The sequence below is a fragment of the Heterocephalus glaber genome, unplaced genomic scaffold (assembly GCF_053883595.1).
Source record: "Heterocephalus glaber isolate CG9 unplaced genomic scaffold, H.glaber_assembly_v1.0 deba00000281, whole genome shotgun sequence".
Classification (NCBI taxonomy): domain Eukaryota; kingdom Metazoa; phylum Chordata; class Mammalia; order Rodentia; family Bathyergidae; genus Heterocephalus; species Heterocephalus glaber.
Genome location: NW_028258139.1, coordinates 9,467,921 through 9,485,065, shown reverse-complemented (window position 1 = coordinate 9,485,065; position 17,145 = coordinate 9,467,921). Strand labels below are relative to the sequence as shown.

Below are 17,145 nucleotides of genomic sequence, written 5' to 3'. Positions count from 1 at the left end.
CACTTGAGATTGAAAGACATTTGGGGAGCTTTAAGTTTGCTGCTCAAACATGCTGAAATTCAACCTACTCCGTTGTTAAAGCCTGTGCTTAGCGTTTCTATGGATTTTTTTTTAAGGTTTTACATTTATTTATTAAAGGTAAAAGAAATATGTTCTGCAGAGCAAGTGTAGAATTTTTTTTTTCTGATACCACGGATCGAACTCAGGACCTTGCACTAGTGAGGCAGGTACAGTGCCACTGAACTAAATCTCCAGCCCAAGTTTATGTGTTAATGTGCTAAAAGACCAGTAATGAGACACACATTATATGGTTCTGTATATAACCAGAATAAATACATCCATGGAGACATTAAGCAGATTGGTTTGCCTGACACTGGAGGAGAGAGATGGTAAATAGCTACTTAGGCATCAACAGAATCAAATTTCTATATTAGGATGGTTTGGGGGAGGGGGTGTTTGTTTCATTTGGTTTTTTGATTTGTTTTGTTTTGTGTTTTGGTACTGGGGATCGAACTCAGGACCTTACACTTACGAGGCAGGCACAGTGCCACTGAGCTAAATCCCCAGCCCTGGTTTGGTTTTTGTGAAGCAGTCTCACTATGTAGTTCAGACTGGCCTCAAACTCACAGCAATCCTGTCTTCACCTCCCAGATGCCAGGATTACAAGTGTGGCTTTATATATTTTTTGTTAATACATTTGTTTTTTTATTTTTGAGACACGGTGTCTTTAGCCCAGTTTGACCTCAAACTTGCAGGGGGCCTCTTGCCTCTGATTTTGAGCATCTGATTTAAGAGCAACAATCATGCCAGTCATGGCAGCACATGCCTATAATCCCAGCACTTTGGGAGGCTGAGGCAGGTAGACTGCAAGTTCAGATCTTACCTGGGCAACTTAGTAAAGCCTTATCTTAATTTTTTTTTAAAGAAGTAACAGGGCTGGGGATATAGCTCAATACTAGACCATCCCTTGCTTCTCTCCCCTAGTACCAGAAAGAATGGAATAGAGGGTGGAGGGAGGAAAAAGAGAAAAGAGGGAAAGGCAATCACTGGAAAATGTAAGGGGCAGAGAAAGATAGGAAAAATTGATTAGTGCATACGAAACTGCAATTAGGAGTAAGAAGTTCTAGTGTACTGTTACTTATTGCACATAGGATGAGTAGAGATAATAGTTATATACTATATACCTGAAAAAAGAGATTTTAAAAAATATTTTTGCCGTAGTGATACTTAACACGATACATTTAACCTGATTTGCTTTTGTGTGTGTGTGTGTGTGTGTGTGTGTGTACCGGGCATCGAACTCAGGACCTCATGCTTGCCAGGCAGGCTCTGTGCCACTGAGCTACATCCCCAGCCCTATATATATTATATGGTACCCCATTAATATGTATAATTTTGTGTTTTTTATGTAGCAATAATAATTACAGGATTTCATTCAGAGGAAAACTATAGCTTAATAAAAAGGGATAGAAAAGCATCACTCGAGTTATGACCTTTATTTTCCCAATGCCTCATCAAATATCTATTTGTAAATTAAAATTTGTTCTTATCTATAATCTTTAAAGTCATTTTGGTATGACTTAGATCAATATTGTTTATTTGACCTAACCAACAGCAGACTAAGCAAAGGTAATAACCAAGGTGGGCTATGCACTGGGAGGCTAAGGCAGGAGAATCCACAAGTTTGAGCCCAGCCTAGATACTTAATCAATTAGCAATACTCTGTTGGAAAAAATTAAAAATTTAAAGTAGGCTGGTTCAGTTTCCAGTAATACTGAAAATAAAACAAAAAACCAACATGGAACCATCTTCAGGCAGAAGTATTTCTCAGGCCAGGCATGGAGGCACTCATCTATAATCCCAGTACTTGGGGAGGCTGAGGCAGGAGGATCACCACAAGTTTGAGGCCACCCTGCCTACGTAGTGAGTTCAAGGGCAGCCTGAGTTACATAGTGAAACCTTGTCTTACACAAAGTATTTCTCATTTGAATGATGGGGCTAATGTCTGGCAGGTGCCCTCTACTTGTTACAAGCAGGTTTATATGCACATCTCATTGCTTCAAGATAAAAGTATCAAACCAAGATTTTTCCAAAATAATTCAACCTCCAGTAAAAATTCAAGGATAACTTTCATGAAAAAAAAATTATGACCAGGCATGGTGGCTCATACCTCTAATCCTAGCACTTGAGAGGGCGAGGCAGGTGGGTCACACAAGTTTGAGGCCAGCCTGGACTACATAGTGAGACCCTATCTCAAAAACAAACAGGGCTGGGGATTTAGCTCAGTGGTTCTGCGGCCTACCTCCCAAGCACAAGGATCCGAGTTCAATCCCTGGCACCCCCCACCCCAAAAAGTGTGTGTGATGGGTTTTGTTCGTTTGGTTGGTTGTTTTGTGGTTCTATGGTTAAATCCAGAGCCTCCACACTGAACTATATCCCCAGCCATATGTATTGCCAAGTTGCCAGGGCTGGGATAAACTTGCAGTCCTCCTGCCTCAGCATCCCAGAGTGCTGGGATTACAGGCATGCACCACCACACCAAGCTTGATGTTTTTCTTAGCATGTAAACAACGTGATGGGTGCATCCATAGGTTTTTCATTTGGAATATAAATAATAAGTTAGGTTATATAAATTTTGAGAGATTAATTGGATGCCGTTTTTTTTCCAGTACCAGGGATCGAACTCAGGACCTTGCACTTGCCAGGTAGGCAGGGCACTACTGAGCTAAACCCCCAGCCCTGCATTATACAAATTTTAAATAACTAGAATCATTTACATTTGTAGTTTTACATTTGAAAATTTCTGCTTCATTGTTATCAAACTTCATAATCAATTTCTAATACCTCACCTTAAACATTCACAAATTCTAATCCTTAGGTACTTGAACATATTTTAATTTTAGACTTTAAGCAGGTATTGCATGGGGGTGATAAAAAGTTAATGAAAGTTAGTGGGGGTTTTTTGTTTTTGTTTTTCGTACTGGGGATCGAACTCAGGACCTTGCACTTTCGAGGCAGGCACAGCACCACTGAGCTAAATCCCTGGCCTGAAAGTTAGATTATTTTAGAACATATATTGCTAGTTTAACTCTCAGTTTATTTGGGAAAGTGTTGTTCTGAGCTCCAAAGCATTTATCTATTCATAGACTGTGGAGACAACATACCAAAGACTGTTGAAGGCCTGGTGATTCCAACTTAGGTAGCATTACTATTTTCAGGTTCACACATTTGCTTCAGGCCTTTCTGCATGTGTGTATTACAAAATTGAGATTACATTGGACATCTTTGTAACTTAAGTGTTTTGTCTCTCTCTGGTGTGAGTTGCACCAGAATTCAGTTTGTTTTGTTGGGAGTCCACTATTGATCAGGACATCTTTGCATTTTTAGAATATGTCTTCATATTCATTGCAAAAAGTTATATAGATTTTTTTTATAGGTTCTTTTCCAAAGAAAGTGTCACATTCCCAATTAAGCTTCATCTTAAATGGGATCATCTCTGAAGCTAATGTCAGTTTTGTCTCTCTGTTGACACCTGATTGATTTTTCTGTGTTTGCAGCCTATATTCTTTGTGCCATGCAAAGGCATGTCTTCATTGGAAGTGTTCAAAAAAGTAATTCTAGCTCCACGTCCGCATAAAAGTTGAGGGTAGAAATTGAAAAGGAACGACTTCTGTGTTCTGGGCTGAAGAATGGCTCAGAACTACTTTTGTGTGGTGGTGGTGGTGGTGGTGGTGGTGGTGGTGTTTTGAGACAAGGTCTCACTATGTAGCCCAGGCTGGCCCTGATCTTGAAGAGATTCTCCTGCATCAGCTTCCTGAGTGCTGAGATTACAGATGTGTGCCACCACACTCAGCTGGCTCACAACTAGTTTTATTGGAGAATATGTATTGTAAAATTGTCATAAAATTATGAAGGTAATGATCATTTTTCCATAATTTACCTTTTATTTTGTTTCCTTTTTTAATATTTATTAGTACATGTTTGCAGTACAAAGTGATTACATTTGTACTGGGCATGGTGGTGCATGCCTGTAATCCCAGCACTCAGGCTGAAATAGGAGGATCACGTGAATTTGAAGCTAGTCTGGGCTACATAGTGAGTTCAAGGCCAGCTTGGACTACATAGCAAGACCCTGTTTCAAAAAACAAAAAAAAAAGGGCTGGGGATTTATCTCAGTGGTTCTGCCACCTGCCTTATGCAAAATTTTTAGTACCGGGGATCAAACTGGGGTCCTTGCGCTTGCGCAGCAGGCGGTGAAACCACTGAGCTAAATTGCCCCCCCTCCCCAATTATTTTAATGCTTATATTCATCATGGGAAGTTGGCAAATGTACATAGCATGCTTTGATGTTTTTTATTTTGGTACCAGGGATCGAACTCAGGACCTTGTGCTTGCGAGGCAGGCCTGGTGTCACTGAGTTAAAATCCCTGGCCCAGTGTTTTTTATTTTGTTAGATTTCTTAGTCACATTCCCACTGATCACCTGCAAACTTTATGTTAATGTAGTTTGGGTTGAAAAATAAGGGGAAATGCTGACTAATCTTTGAGTAATTTTCAAGACTTTATTATTGCCTTCAGAACTTTTCTGGGGTTTTTTGTTTGTTTTTGTTTTGTTTTGTTTTTCCATACCAGGGATCAAACACAGGGCCTTCACACTGAACTACGTTCCAAGCCCTTTTTTTTTTTTATTTTGAGACACTGATAAATCTAAAAGAATAGCTTCTCTGAACTGCCTCAGTTTCTCCTTTTTTGTTCATCATATTACCCATATGATTGGCTCCTTCCTGCTCACAGTACATTATATAAATCAATGGGCCCAAAACTTTTGCCCAGTTTTAAAACCCCATTAAGGGCTGGGGATTTAGCTCAGTGGTTTCGCTGCCTGCTGCGCAAGCGCAAGGACCCCAGTTCAATCCCTGGTACCCCCCCCCCAAAAAAAAAACCCATTGAGGGCTGGGGATTTAGCTCAGTGGTTCTGCCCCCTGCCTTGAAAGCGCAAGGACCTGAGTTCGATCCCCTGGTACCAAAAAAAAAAAAAAAACCCATTGTAAGCTAAGAGTGATGGCACATATCTATAGTCTTAGCACATTAGGAGACTGAAGCAGGAAGGTGGCAGTTCCACCCTAATCTGGACAATTTAGTGGCTTAGCTCAATCTGTCTCAAAATAAATAAAGGACTATTGTAACCCCCTGCAGAGGCCTTGGGCTTCATCCTTACTACAGCTAAAACAAAGCAAACCATTGTGTTTTAATGTTAATGTGTTTATATATCCATGCATATATATTACAGATGATAAAGTCAGCTTGTTTCTATGCAGTGAATCTACCAGCTAAGTTAGCTGTGTAACAGTATTTTTTGAATTCAGTAGATTAGATCTTAATTCAAAGGGAAGAACTCTTTCATTGTTGTCCATTGACTTGATCTGTTCATTGGCTTCTCACAGGAGACTCCTGTGCTCACCAGGATAGAAAAACAGAAGCGCAAGGAAGAGGAGGAAGAACGACAGATTCTCCTTGCTGTGCAGAAGAAGGAACAGGAACAGATGCTCAAAGAGGAGAGGAAACGGGAGTTGGAGGAAAAGGTCAAGGCAGTAGAAGGTGTGTGCGCCTTCTGCCCAGGCCAGAGATGCTCATGTTTGGGAATGGCTGTCTGCAGCCACCACTGGAACAAGCGGGGGACCATTCTTTGTTTCATCTCTTTCTGGCTATTTCTTTTTAGTTAGTTGTCAGTTGTATTGTCATATTTACTTATCTCAATCCAATCTCACTTTTGTTTCTGATAAAGCACTTATATTTGTCATTCTTTGTATGTCTTTCATTATCTTGCCTATTGTTTAGATCTCTGCCTTGTCCCACGTAGAATAGAAAAAAAATGAGTGATGAGAACTGATTTCACAGGGTTTGTTCGTCTGTTCTTTTTTTATTTTTTGGTTGGTTGGTCAGGGTTTGGGTTTTTTGTTTTGCTTTTTGAGATGAGGTTATAACATGTAATCTAGGCCAAACTTGAACTCCCTGTGTAGCCCACACTGGCCTCCCAACTCACAATCCTCCAGCCTCAGCCTCCCAAGTGCTAGACTTATAGGCATGTGCTTGCCATACCTAGATACAGATAACTTTATCACAAATGAGATATGCATAAAAGATATCTCCGATTTTTATTTAGATTAGCTATTAGTTCTAAAATACTACTATTAGGACAAAGTTATTTTTTCAAGTATAGGTCTAGTTCTTGGTCTTGGTAAGATTTTTCTTTCATTTATAATTCTATAATGCCAAGGATAACAAATATTTTCTTGGATAGCGGTTGTATTTATAAGCTGGCCCTGATAAATTATGTGATAACAAATCATTTGGCATGGCTAGATGTAGACCAAAGTTTATTTTCTTTTCCCTCCCTCTCTTCCTCCCTCACTCTTTGTGGTTGTGGGTTTGGTTGTTTGGTTTTGCTATGTAGTCCAGCCCAGCCTCAAACTTAACAATCTTCCTGCCTTAGCCTCCCACATATTGCTTTCTTTTAAAGAAATGGATGGTGGGCCGGGGATTTAGCTCAGTGGTTCCCCTGCCTGCCTTGAAAGCACAAAGACCTGAGTTCGATCCCTGGTACCAAAAAAGAAAAAAAAGAAATGGATGGAAACCTGGCATGGTGGCACCCACCTTTAATCCCAGCACTCAGGTGGCTGAGGCGGGAAGATTGAAAATTTGAGGCTAGCCTGGGCTACAGAGCAAGACTGTGTCTCTGAATAAATGGATTAATTCCTAGAACTCTTAATTTTTTAATAAAACAGTATAATACATGGTTCGACTTTCTCAGTACAGTGTTCAGTGTAAAACTTAGGTAAATTTTGGCTATGAAAATTAAAAGATTATGATCTTATATAGTACTTTTTCCCCCCCTCCTTTTTTTTTTTTTTTAAACTGGGGATCAAACTCAGGACCTTGTGCTTGCCAGGCAGGCGCGATAACCACTAAGCTACATCCCCACCCCAACACACACACACGCACGCACACACGCACACACACACCCCCATTCTTAAGTATTACTTTCAGGGCTAGGGATTTAGCTCAGTGGTGCCTGTCTTGAAAGCACAAGGTCCTGAGTTCAATCCCCAGTACCAAAATAATAATAATAATAAGTATTACTTTCTATATCTTACTGGGTTAACCCAGTTCCTGCCTAACTCATTTCTTACATTCATTGCCTATAAGCTACAAATTTAGCTTGTATCACATTGTGTAATTTATCTTACTTGTAAGGTCTTAGATGTGTTTTGTTTCTGGTGTTAGATTTAAACACCCCACCCCACCCCCATAATAACTGTGGCTTTTATTTCTTCATATTTTACAGTGGGTTATTTGGTATGCCATCATTGTTGTAATTTATATAGACAGGTCCAAAACTTTATTTGCAGACTTAGTTTCTCTGCCTGTAAGAGTAATAATGCCTGTTATAGGATTGGTTTCTACAGATATTTTTTGAGCACCTGTTTTGTGCCAGCACTGTTCTAGGTAAATGTAGTAAACAAGATAAACTTAGTCCTTTTGTGGAGTTTCCATTCTAGTGGTGGGAAGATGGGGAATAAATAGATACAGTGCTGTGGAATTCTAGATACTGGTGATATCTAAAAGAAAAAAGCCAGACCCATGGGTAGAGTGACATGGCTAAAGTAACATTTACATAGGACTGTCAAGAGGTAACATTTGAATGAAATGAGCAGGTTGCCCTGTGCCTGTGTGAGGGTCGGCGCATCGTGGGCAGCGGGAGGACAAGCAAATGCACAGGCTTAGCCACAACTTGCCTCCTGCAGATCGCGCCAAGAGGAGAAAGCTCAGGGAAGAACGGGCATGGCTGCTGGCCCAAGGCAAGGAGCTGCCTCCAGAGCTCTCCCACCTGGACCCCAGCTCTCCCAGTCGGGAAGGCAAGAAGACAAAGGACCTGTGAGTATTCAATACCAGCAGCAACAAGAGCAGCTGGCCCTCTGCTGATAAACACCTCCCTCATTTAATCTTTGTAACAGCCCTGTGTGCTCAGCAATGGCATCGCAGTTTCCAACTTGAGAAAACTTGGGAACAGGGCGAGCCTGAAACCACTAACCCTAACCTGACCCCAGTGCTCTTTAAATTAACATCCACACCCAGACCCACCTCTGCTCCCTGCCCCTTTCTTTCCTTGCTATCATGTAGAAGCACAGTGACTTTTTTTTTAGCACAGTGATATTTTTGCACAGCATTCTTTTTGTCCTCTAAGTCTTAAATTGAATGAAATCAGATTCAGTGATTATATAAATTTTTTTCTTGGAATTTGCAGAAACTTACTTTTTCAATCATTACTTCCCTTTGAAATTAGTAGGTACCATTTGTGTCTTTATTGCTAACTAGTCATTTAGAAACAAATGAGTAAATGTTCAGTGCTAATGAGTTTATTCTGCCACATGCTTTTGTGGGTTTTATATTGGTTTGGTTTTTAAGACAGGTTCTCACTGTAGAGCCCAAACTGATTTCAAGCTTTAGATCCACCTGCAAGTGGTACTGAGATTACAAGTGTGCACCACCATACTTGGCATTATTCTTTAGATCACAAAAATATTCATAAGCCTAGAATAAAACCAGATTAAGAATGTGTTCTTTATGGGCTGGGGATTTAGCTCAGTGGCACCGCGCCTGCCTTGCAAGTGCACAGTCCTGAGTTCTATCTCCGGTACCACGAAAAAAAAAATTATGTGCTCTTAGGGCTGAGATTTAGTTCAGTGGCACCATGCTTTGTCGCAAGCACAAGGTCCTGAGTTCCGTCCCTGGTACCAAAAAAAAAAGAATGTGCTCTGAAATAAATAAATAATAGAATCATAAAGTTCTGATCATTTAGACCAACTCCATTGTTTTATAAAGACAGTGGTATTCCTTTTTATATTAAGGCATACTATCCCTAATCTTTGTATCCTTTTCAGAGAATGTTAGCAGAGTTGACAGGGTTATCTGAACAGAATTACTAAGACTGTTCCAAATCTTAATCAGTTTGTTTCTAATTGAACTAATAGCTAAGTTAAGAAAGTGGTCAGAGTTATTACTAATGTCTTATTTTATGATTCACAGCTTTGAGTTGGATGATGATTTTACTGCCATGTATAAAGGTTAGTTACCATTGTCACCTATTGTGTTTCTGATGGAAACATTGCTATGTGACTTTATTAATTAAGTTCTCTTTTTTGGATCTAGTTCTAGATGTGGTAAAGGCTCATAAGGATTCCTGGCCCTTTTTGGAACCTGTGGATGAATCTTATGCCCCTAATTATTATCAGATTATTAAGGTATCTTCAGAAGTATACATTTGCATCTGTGTATTGGGTTTTGGGTTTCATGTTGTTTATCTGTTATTTCTCAGAGTCAGGTCTTCCAGGTGTACATTTGGCTCCTGAGCATCTCATGATGTCAAGATTACGTTGCCTCTTAGGGACTATGAGATGTTTGGTTTGGGGGGGTTATTCTAGCATGTTTTAATTAGTTATGTGTCCTATTTTAGATCCCCATGGATATTTCAAGCATGGAGAAAAAATTGAATGGAGGTTTATACTGTACCAAGGAGGAATTTGTAAATGACATGAAGACTATGTTCAGGAATTGTCGAAAATACAATGGGGAAAGTAGTGGTAAGTGGGAGGAAGTTCGTGCTAGATGTATGTCTGTGCATTAGTATATTCAAAATAAAATGCCTTTCATGACAAATGTATATTATCAAACTGTGTGCTAAAAGCTGTGGGATTAGTGGTTCCACAGTCTTAGCCAGGAGTTCTTTTCTATGCCAGAGGACAAGAGAATACAGCAGGAAGGAAGCTAACTGGGTGGTTTCTCATCCTACAGACCAGGTTGGGTCTGAGTTGTCCCTGGCCTCCTCAGCACAGATAGGACTGAAGCTAGATGAGCTCACTCCCCACCCTCCCTCTCTTGCAGCTCTGGAATTGAACCCTGGTATGCTAACAAATGCTGTGCCACTGAGCCACACTCCCAGCCTGTCATTCTTAAATCATTTTAAGAAGTCAACATTGAGGGACCGGGGATTTAGCTCAGTGGTTTCGCCGCCTGCTGCTCAAGCACAAGGACCCGAGTTCAATCCCTGGTACCAAAAAAGAAGTCAGCGTTGAAGCTCTGTAATATCAAACTATAAATGATCTCAGGTCCTGAAACTTGGTGCTCTTTTATACATTAATTCAAATATCTTACAGATTCAATGATGGTATTTAATAATTTTAGTATTTTAGCCTTAAATAACTATATGTTTACTGATTTGAGGCAGCAGTCCTGGAGTCACTGTCCACTGTCTCAGCCACACAACCTCATGTTTCCGTGGACAGAAACCGTGTCTTTATCGTTGAAGCACAGCTCTACAAACTCATACACCTGAGTGGTGATTAAACGTGGAGCATACCCCAGGTGTATTTAAACTATACTTACAGGTCAATCCATTTGTTTTTCTTTTAGAGTATACCAAGATGTCTGATAATTTAGAGAGGTGTTTCCATCGAGCAATGATGAAACACTTTCCTGGCGAAGACGGGGATACAGATGAAGAATTTTGGATTCGAGAGGATGAAAAGCGGGAGAAAAGACGGAGTAGGGCTGGGCGGAGTAGTGGGAGCCATGTGTGGACTCGCTCTAGGGACTCTGAAGGGCCCAACAGGAAACAGCCAGTGGAAAATGGAGGCAAATCATTGCCCCCTGCACGCCAAGCTTCCTCCTCTCGGGATGATCAGAGCAGCAGTTCTGCACAGGCCTCTCGGGATGCAGGCACTTCCAATGGCCGAGGCTTTTCCCACCCCCTGCATTGTGGTGGGATGCCCAGCCAGGCCCCCCTTTTAAACCAGATGGTAAGGAGGTGATCTCCCACCTGGTGAAATCACAAGTGAGGAAGGGCTATTGAGTTGGTACTTCCAAAATAATTGTATGGGTGATTTCTTTTTCTTCGTTCATTCTCCCCTTATTTCAGATCTTCCTTTCTCTTAATCATTTGAATCATGCATTCTCAGTGTGGCTAAAGTTGGGATTAAATAAAGACTGGGTGTAGGAAGGTGCACATATGGGGTCCTAGCTACTGGGGAGGCTATGGCAGGAGGACACTTGATCTGAGCCCAGGAGTTCGGGGCCTCCCTGGGCAACATAGCAAGACCTCAAAAAAAACCAAATTTGTTCTTTTCATGTGTAAAGCACAGAAATACAGTACATAAACTACATATATGTGAGGTATTAAGTTTCGATAGTAGGTTGCCATCCAGGACACAGTGACTAAAAGGGCTATATGCCAGGGGTAGGTGGCTTAAAGAAAACAAAAGATGAGGAAACACTTTCAATCTTAACCTCTCCTGGTCAGAGAAACTACTACAGAATCAGGACTGGCCCAGCCCAGGTGGTGCATGTGCTAGTAGTCCTTAGGGAAGCCTTTTTTTTAAAAATAAATTTCATTTTATTTTATCCCATTCCTCCCTATAGGGGAGTTCTCTCGAGTTCCCTCTCCTCCCTAGAGGGAAACCCGTATTATCCACCTAATGTCAATCTGTCTTCTCTTTCCTGCCTACTTGCTCCAGAAGCCAGCAGTACCAGGAACATTTGGCCCCCTTCAAGGATCAGATCCCACCCACTTGTATGGCTCCTCTCAAGTCCCAGAAGCACACCCAGGAGAGCCCATGCAGCACCAGCCCCTCTCCATGCAGGTAAGCATCCAGTGCAGAAGAGGAGATGGCCAAGACCTCTCAGGCACAGTTCAGGGATAGTTTTCCAAATCACTAAAGCACATTATAAAGATCTGCCTTGCCGTGTGAGCCTGAATAACTCTGATCTCTCGCCTTTTCTGTTACCAGCCTGCAGTTGGAATTGGGAGCCATGGAGGAACTCAGCTAAGTGCTCCTGAAGAAAAGCTAATGTGTGGGGGACTGACACACCTTTCTAACATGAGATCCCACCCTGCCTCCTTGCAGCTTGGGCAGATGAGTGGTCCTAGTCAGGATGGAAACCTGTATGGTCCAGCTCCATTCCAGCCAGGGTTTATTCCTCCCAGGCATGGTGGGGCTCCAGCTCGACCCCCAGACTTTGCTGAGACCCCAGAAGTTCATCCAAGCCACATATACCAGTCATACAAGTACCTGAATCGAGGACACTGTGTCGTCTGGAATGGGAACCATGGTGTTACCAACCCAGGACCCTTGGGGCCAGATGAGAAGCACTCCCTGGGGCCAGGACCCTCTCACCAGCCTCGGAACCTTGGTCACATGATGGATTCCCGAGTGATGAGACCACCTGTCCCTTCAACCCAGTGGCCTAAACAATCAAGCTTTCTACCTCATGGAGTTCCTTCTTCAGGGTATATACGACCACCCTGTAAGTCTGCTGGACATCGGTTGCAGCCACCTCCAACCCCAGCAGCAAGTTCTCTATTTGGAGGACCTTCCCCCACCCTACGGGGGGTGCACGGAGGGGACTCCATGATGGACAGTCCCGAGATGATCGCCATGCAGCAGCTGTCCTCCCGTGTCTGCCCACCAGGTGTGCCTTACCACCCCCAGCAGTCCACTGCCCCCCAGTTCCCTGGTCCTTTTCCACAGGTGGCTCACTCAGCATCAGTAAGTGTGTCAGTCCCCAAACCTGCCTCAGGCAACCCTAGGAGGACACAGGGTACCAGTGAGATGCAAGAGCCTGAGAATGACCAAGGTAATTTTTTACCTGACTTTCGGCTGTATCAGCTGTTAATTCGTTAGTAACCGTTTCACACAGAATGTGAAACCAAATTAAACTGATTCCCAGCCTTTCTCTCCTGAGCAACTCAGGTTTGAGCCAGGATCAACTCCTTTTAGTCTAAAAATCTCAGCATCGCCTGGCATGGTGGTGCACATCTGCAGTCCCAGCACTTGGGAGGCTGCAGCAGGAGGATCAACACAAGTTTGAGACCAGTCTGGGCTACGTAGTGAGTTCAAGGTCAGCCTGAGCTGCAGAGCAGGACCTTGTCTCCAAAAGAAATTAAATTTTAAACAGTAAAAATCTCGGCATCATAATAATGATTGTTACACTGATTGGTGCTTACTGTGTGAGGAGATCTTTCTGAGACTTTTATAAAACTTGCTTATTTCTCAGAACAAGTTTTTGTGGTAGCTACTATTAATATATTTGTTTTTACACATGGAAAATTGGAGGCATAGAGATACTAGCTTGTTTGCTCACATTCAGGTAGTACATGGTGGAGCTGAGTTTTGAGCCCAGACTACATCAGCATCCATGTCCTTAACCACCGCATCCGTACACTGCCTATGAAATTGACCAAAGCTGTTACTGCAGAATTAGATCTCGGTCTCTGTTTCCTCCCATTCCTCGACTGTATGCCTGTGTCTACTAAGAATGATGAATAGCAAAATCTAACAAAGCTTGAAGCTGTTTCTTAGAAATACCATGTAAGGAGAGTAAAGATTAAACTGAGAAAGAAATACGAAAAGATTTTTGTGTAATAGGTACTCCTAGGGTAGATGTCTGGTATATATATACTGTATGTAATTTTCTTCAGTATGTGGCTAGAAAATAGATACTTGTACTATCACAAAAGGTGATAAAGATCCCATGTGAAATTGACTTCTAATGTTTCCTTTTTGGGGGGGTGATTTCCTGGGGATCAAACTCAGGACCTTGCGCTTGCGAGGCAGGCTGCAGAACCACTGAGATAAATTTCCAGCCCTAGTGTTTCCTTTTGAAAAGGCCTTGGTACACACTGGCTCCACCAGAGTTCTCTAATAATGATTTCAAGTGGCATCTGCAGTTCAGCAATTTAGGTCACTCTCATTCATGACACTTAAAGTCTGCTTGCTGGTTACCAAGTTTTATGTTGACTGAATAATGAAAAAGGATCTTTTTCCTTTTTATTGTACCATTTGTACCTTTGATCATTAAGGCCAGCTTTAATGTACAGATAGTCTAAGAGATCTGAGCTTTTTTTTAATTTGTTTGTTTGTTTCTGGTACTGGGAATTGAACTCAGGACCTTGCGCTTGATCTTAGTTCTTTAAAAGTCTTTATGAATCGTAATTTTGTCCTCAAGTTCTATTACCAGAATAAAATTTTGATCACACTTTTGAAGAACTTTGTCCTTAAGTCATACATACATATCATATTACTGTTGTCTTGTTTAAGACCATATTAATGGGTCAATGCCATAGTGAGGTAAATGATCTAAGGCATTCAAAGGTTTGAGACTAGTAAATTAATTTGATTGAGTTTATTAAATTTCCATAATACACTAAAGAAGGCTTTGGTGGGGTTTATTTGCTGTAGACATCTTGTCTCAAGCTTTCGAAACAAGGGCTAGGGAGGTAGCTCAGTGGTAGAACATATGCTTAGCATGCATAAGGCCCTGGGTTCTATCTCCTGCACTTTTTTTTTACAAAAGACTTTTAAAAAGTTTATTCATTCAGCAAATCTTGACTGAGCCCGTATTTTGGCAAGTACTGAGAATACTGTGAGAAAACACTCCATGTTTCCATGCAATTCCTGTGTTGAAGGGCAAAAGTCAGGCATCTGGCCTTCCTGAGTGCCTGTTCTGCCCAGTCCTGCCACATTTCACATGTATGTACTGGCATCCATGAGCTGGGAATTACATCTTGGCCTCTTACTAATCTGACTGACTGTATAGGAGCAAGGCCAGGCTACTTCTGTCTTTGCCAAGTCTTAATAAGCAGCCATTCAGGTGCTTGGTTCTGCCTCAAGGTCTGCAAAAGGGAAATGAGGAGGCCCCTAGCTAGCATCATGACTTCTTTCAAGGACTCTTAGCACATCTAGCTTGAATCACCACATGTTACCTCAGCCGTGGCGCTCATTTAACTGCTTATTACATTCTTTCTGTCACCATGACTGTTAAGATTGTCATTTCAGCTACTGAATTACTTTTGTTTTGTTTTTGTGTTTTCCTCCCCAGCAGAGCCCTTGCCTGGGCTTGAAGAGAAACCACCCAGCATTGGTGCTTCAGAGGGGGTATACCTCAAACAACTACCTCACCCCACACCTCCCCTGCAGTCTGACTGCCCCAGGCAGAGCTCCCCACGAGAAAGGGAAACAGAGGGCCCAGAGCTCAAAAGTGATCCCTCAGAATCTTCAGACCACTGTAAAACAGGACAGGGCAAGACCACCTGGCCCTCAGGCAGCAGCTGCCCGAGCCCAGCTTCCCAAGGCTGTATGAGGGACCTCTCCACGGCAGCAGGCAGAGGGGCTCTGCCTGAAAATGGAGTCATTGGTGAAGCATCCCCCTGTGGGTCAGAGGGAAAGGGCCTTGGTGGCAGTGGCTCAGAAAAGCCAATCTGCCCCAGAGGCAACATACTGCAGGAGACCATTCCATGTACAGGACAGAATGCAGCTACACCCCCGTGTGCAGACCCCAGCTTAATGGCAGGCACTGTAAGCCAGTTTTCCCCCTTGTACATGCCTGGCCTGGAGTACTCGAATTCAGCTGCACATTACCATATCAATCCAGGCCTGCAAGGGTTGGGCCCTGTGATGGGAGGAAAGTCAGCAATGTCACATCCTCAGCATTTTTCCCCCCGGAGCTTTCAGTCTACCAGTCCACATCCTGGAGTCTTTCCCCGGTACCGGCCTCCCCAAGGAATGAGGTACTCCTACCAACCATCCCCTCAGCCTTCCTATCCTCACTACCAGCGAACTCCTTACTACACATGTCCGCAGGGCTTTTCTGACTGGCAGCGGCCTCTCCATCCCCAGGGAAGTGCAGGTGGGCCCCCAGCAGGTCACCCTCCACCCCAGCGGTCCCTCTTCTCAGATAGAAATGCCATGGCTGATCTGCAAGGCTGTGAGACTCTGAGTGCCTCCTTAACCTCCCCACCTCGAACGCATGAAGTGGCTGCTAAAGTGGTCCCAACAGATGGGCAAAATCCTGGTCCAGAGGAAGAAAAGCTGGAAGAATCTGTGGAGAGGCCAGAGAGTCCCAAAGAATTTTTAGACCTGGATAACCACAATGCAGCTACAAAGCGACAGAGTTCATTGTCAGCCAGTGAATATCTTTATGGAACGCCTCCACCACCTCTGAGTTCAGGGATGAGCTTTGGTTCACCCGCTTTCCCTCCCCATGGTGTCATGCTACAAACGGGGCCTCCGTATACACCTCAGCGACCTGCCAGTCATTTTCAGTCCCGGCCGTACTCCTCCCCAGTGGCTGCCCACCCACCTCACCACCCAGCAGCCACCCAAGCCAATGGCCTCTCCCAGGAGGGCCCCCTCTATCGCTGCCAGGAAGAGGGCCTGGGGCACTTTCAAGCTGTGATGATGGAGCAGATTGGCACTGGAAGCGGAATAAGGGGGCCTTTCCAGGAAATGTACAGACCATCAGGGTAAGATTACATTCAATTGTTTTTGTTTTGTCTAAAAAAAAATAACATACCGTGTAGTTCAGGGCTGGCCTTGAACTCACTATTTAGCTCTGGCTGGCCTCAAACTGGTGATCCTCCTGCCTCGGCTTCCTGAATTTTGGGATTATAGGCTACTGCCACCACCCCTGGGTAACATGTTAATTTTAAAAATGAAAATAGCCTCAGGAATGAAGGTAAACTCAACACTTTAGGTCCACAAGAAGCATGTGAGTTGGTGATGGAGCCTTGGTAGAAGGCTTAGAGCCCAATTTTATCTTTGACATTTTATTTTTCCCCTGGTGAGAACGAATTTCCATTTAGTGCTTAATTATTTCCTCATGAATTTGCATTTAGTGCTTAATTGTTTCCTCCTGTGGTTCTGGGCATCAGATGGGGTCTCATCTACAGAGCTACAACCTCAGCCCTGATGTGGGATTTAAATGACTGGATTTTGACAATGGAAACTTGATAGCCACAATTTGGCTGCTAGGAGCAGAGGCTGTTAGGGTTTCTGCTGAGTCACACTGACACTGGCCAAGGTAAAGGTGGTCTAACCTAGGGAGTAGAAAATGTCATCCTAAAGTTTACTCTTCATCTCTTTTTGTTCCTGATCATTGAGTGAAAAAATTAGATCTGTCCAGAAATGAAGTAAAATACTTCTCCCATGTATAAGTTTGTAGCGATGTTTTGTTTTGTTTTGTTTTTGGTACTGGGGATCAAACTCAGGACCTTGCACTTGTGAGGCAGGCGCGGTGCCACTGAGCTAAACCC

The 17,145-nt window shown here is 42.9% G+C and overlaps 1 protein-coding gene across 5 annotated transcripts in view; it reads left to right on the top strand.

The window, feature by feature from the left end:
- Nucleotides 1-17,145, top strand: part of Cecr2 (CECR2 histone acetyl-lysine reader) — a 144,657-nt gene that overhangs the window by 124,697 nt on the left and 2,815 nt on the right. For 2 of the 5 annotated variants that reach the window (XM_013068852.3, XM_021249582.2), the window contains 9 exons: nucleotides 5,444-5,597; nucleotides 7,805-7,934; nucleotides 9,087-9,124; nucleotides 9,210-9,301; nucleotides 9,514-9,640; nucleotides 10,470-10,855; nucleotides 11,570-11,695; nucleotides 11,843-12,689; nucleotides 14,934-16,356. In XM_013068852.3, coding sequence (XP_012924306.1) covers nucleotides 5,444-5,597; nucleotides 7,805-7,934; nucleotides 9,087-9,124; nucleotides 9,210-9,301; nucleotides 9,514-9,640; nucleotides 10,470-10,855; nucleotides 11,570-11,695; nucleotides 11,843-12,689; nucleotides 14,934-16,356 — 3,323 coding nt within the window. The remainder of the gene's footprint in view (nucleotides 1-5,443; nucleotides 5,598-7,804; nucleotides 7,935-9,086; nucleotides 9,125-9,209; nucleotides 9,302-9,513; nucleotides 9,641-10,469; nucleotides 10,856-11,569; nucleotides 11,696-11,842; nucleotides 12,690-14,933; nucleotides 16,357-17,145) is intronic. The other 3 variants (XM_021249578.2, XM_021249597.2, XM_021249588.2) reach the window with 3 other exon arrangements.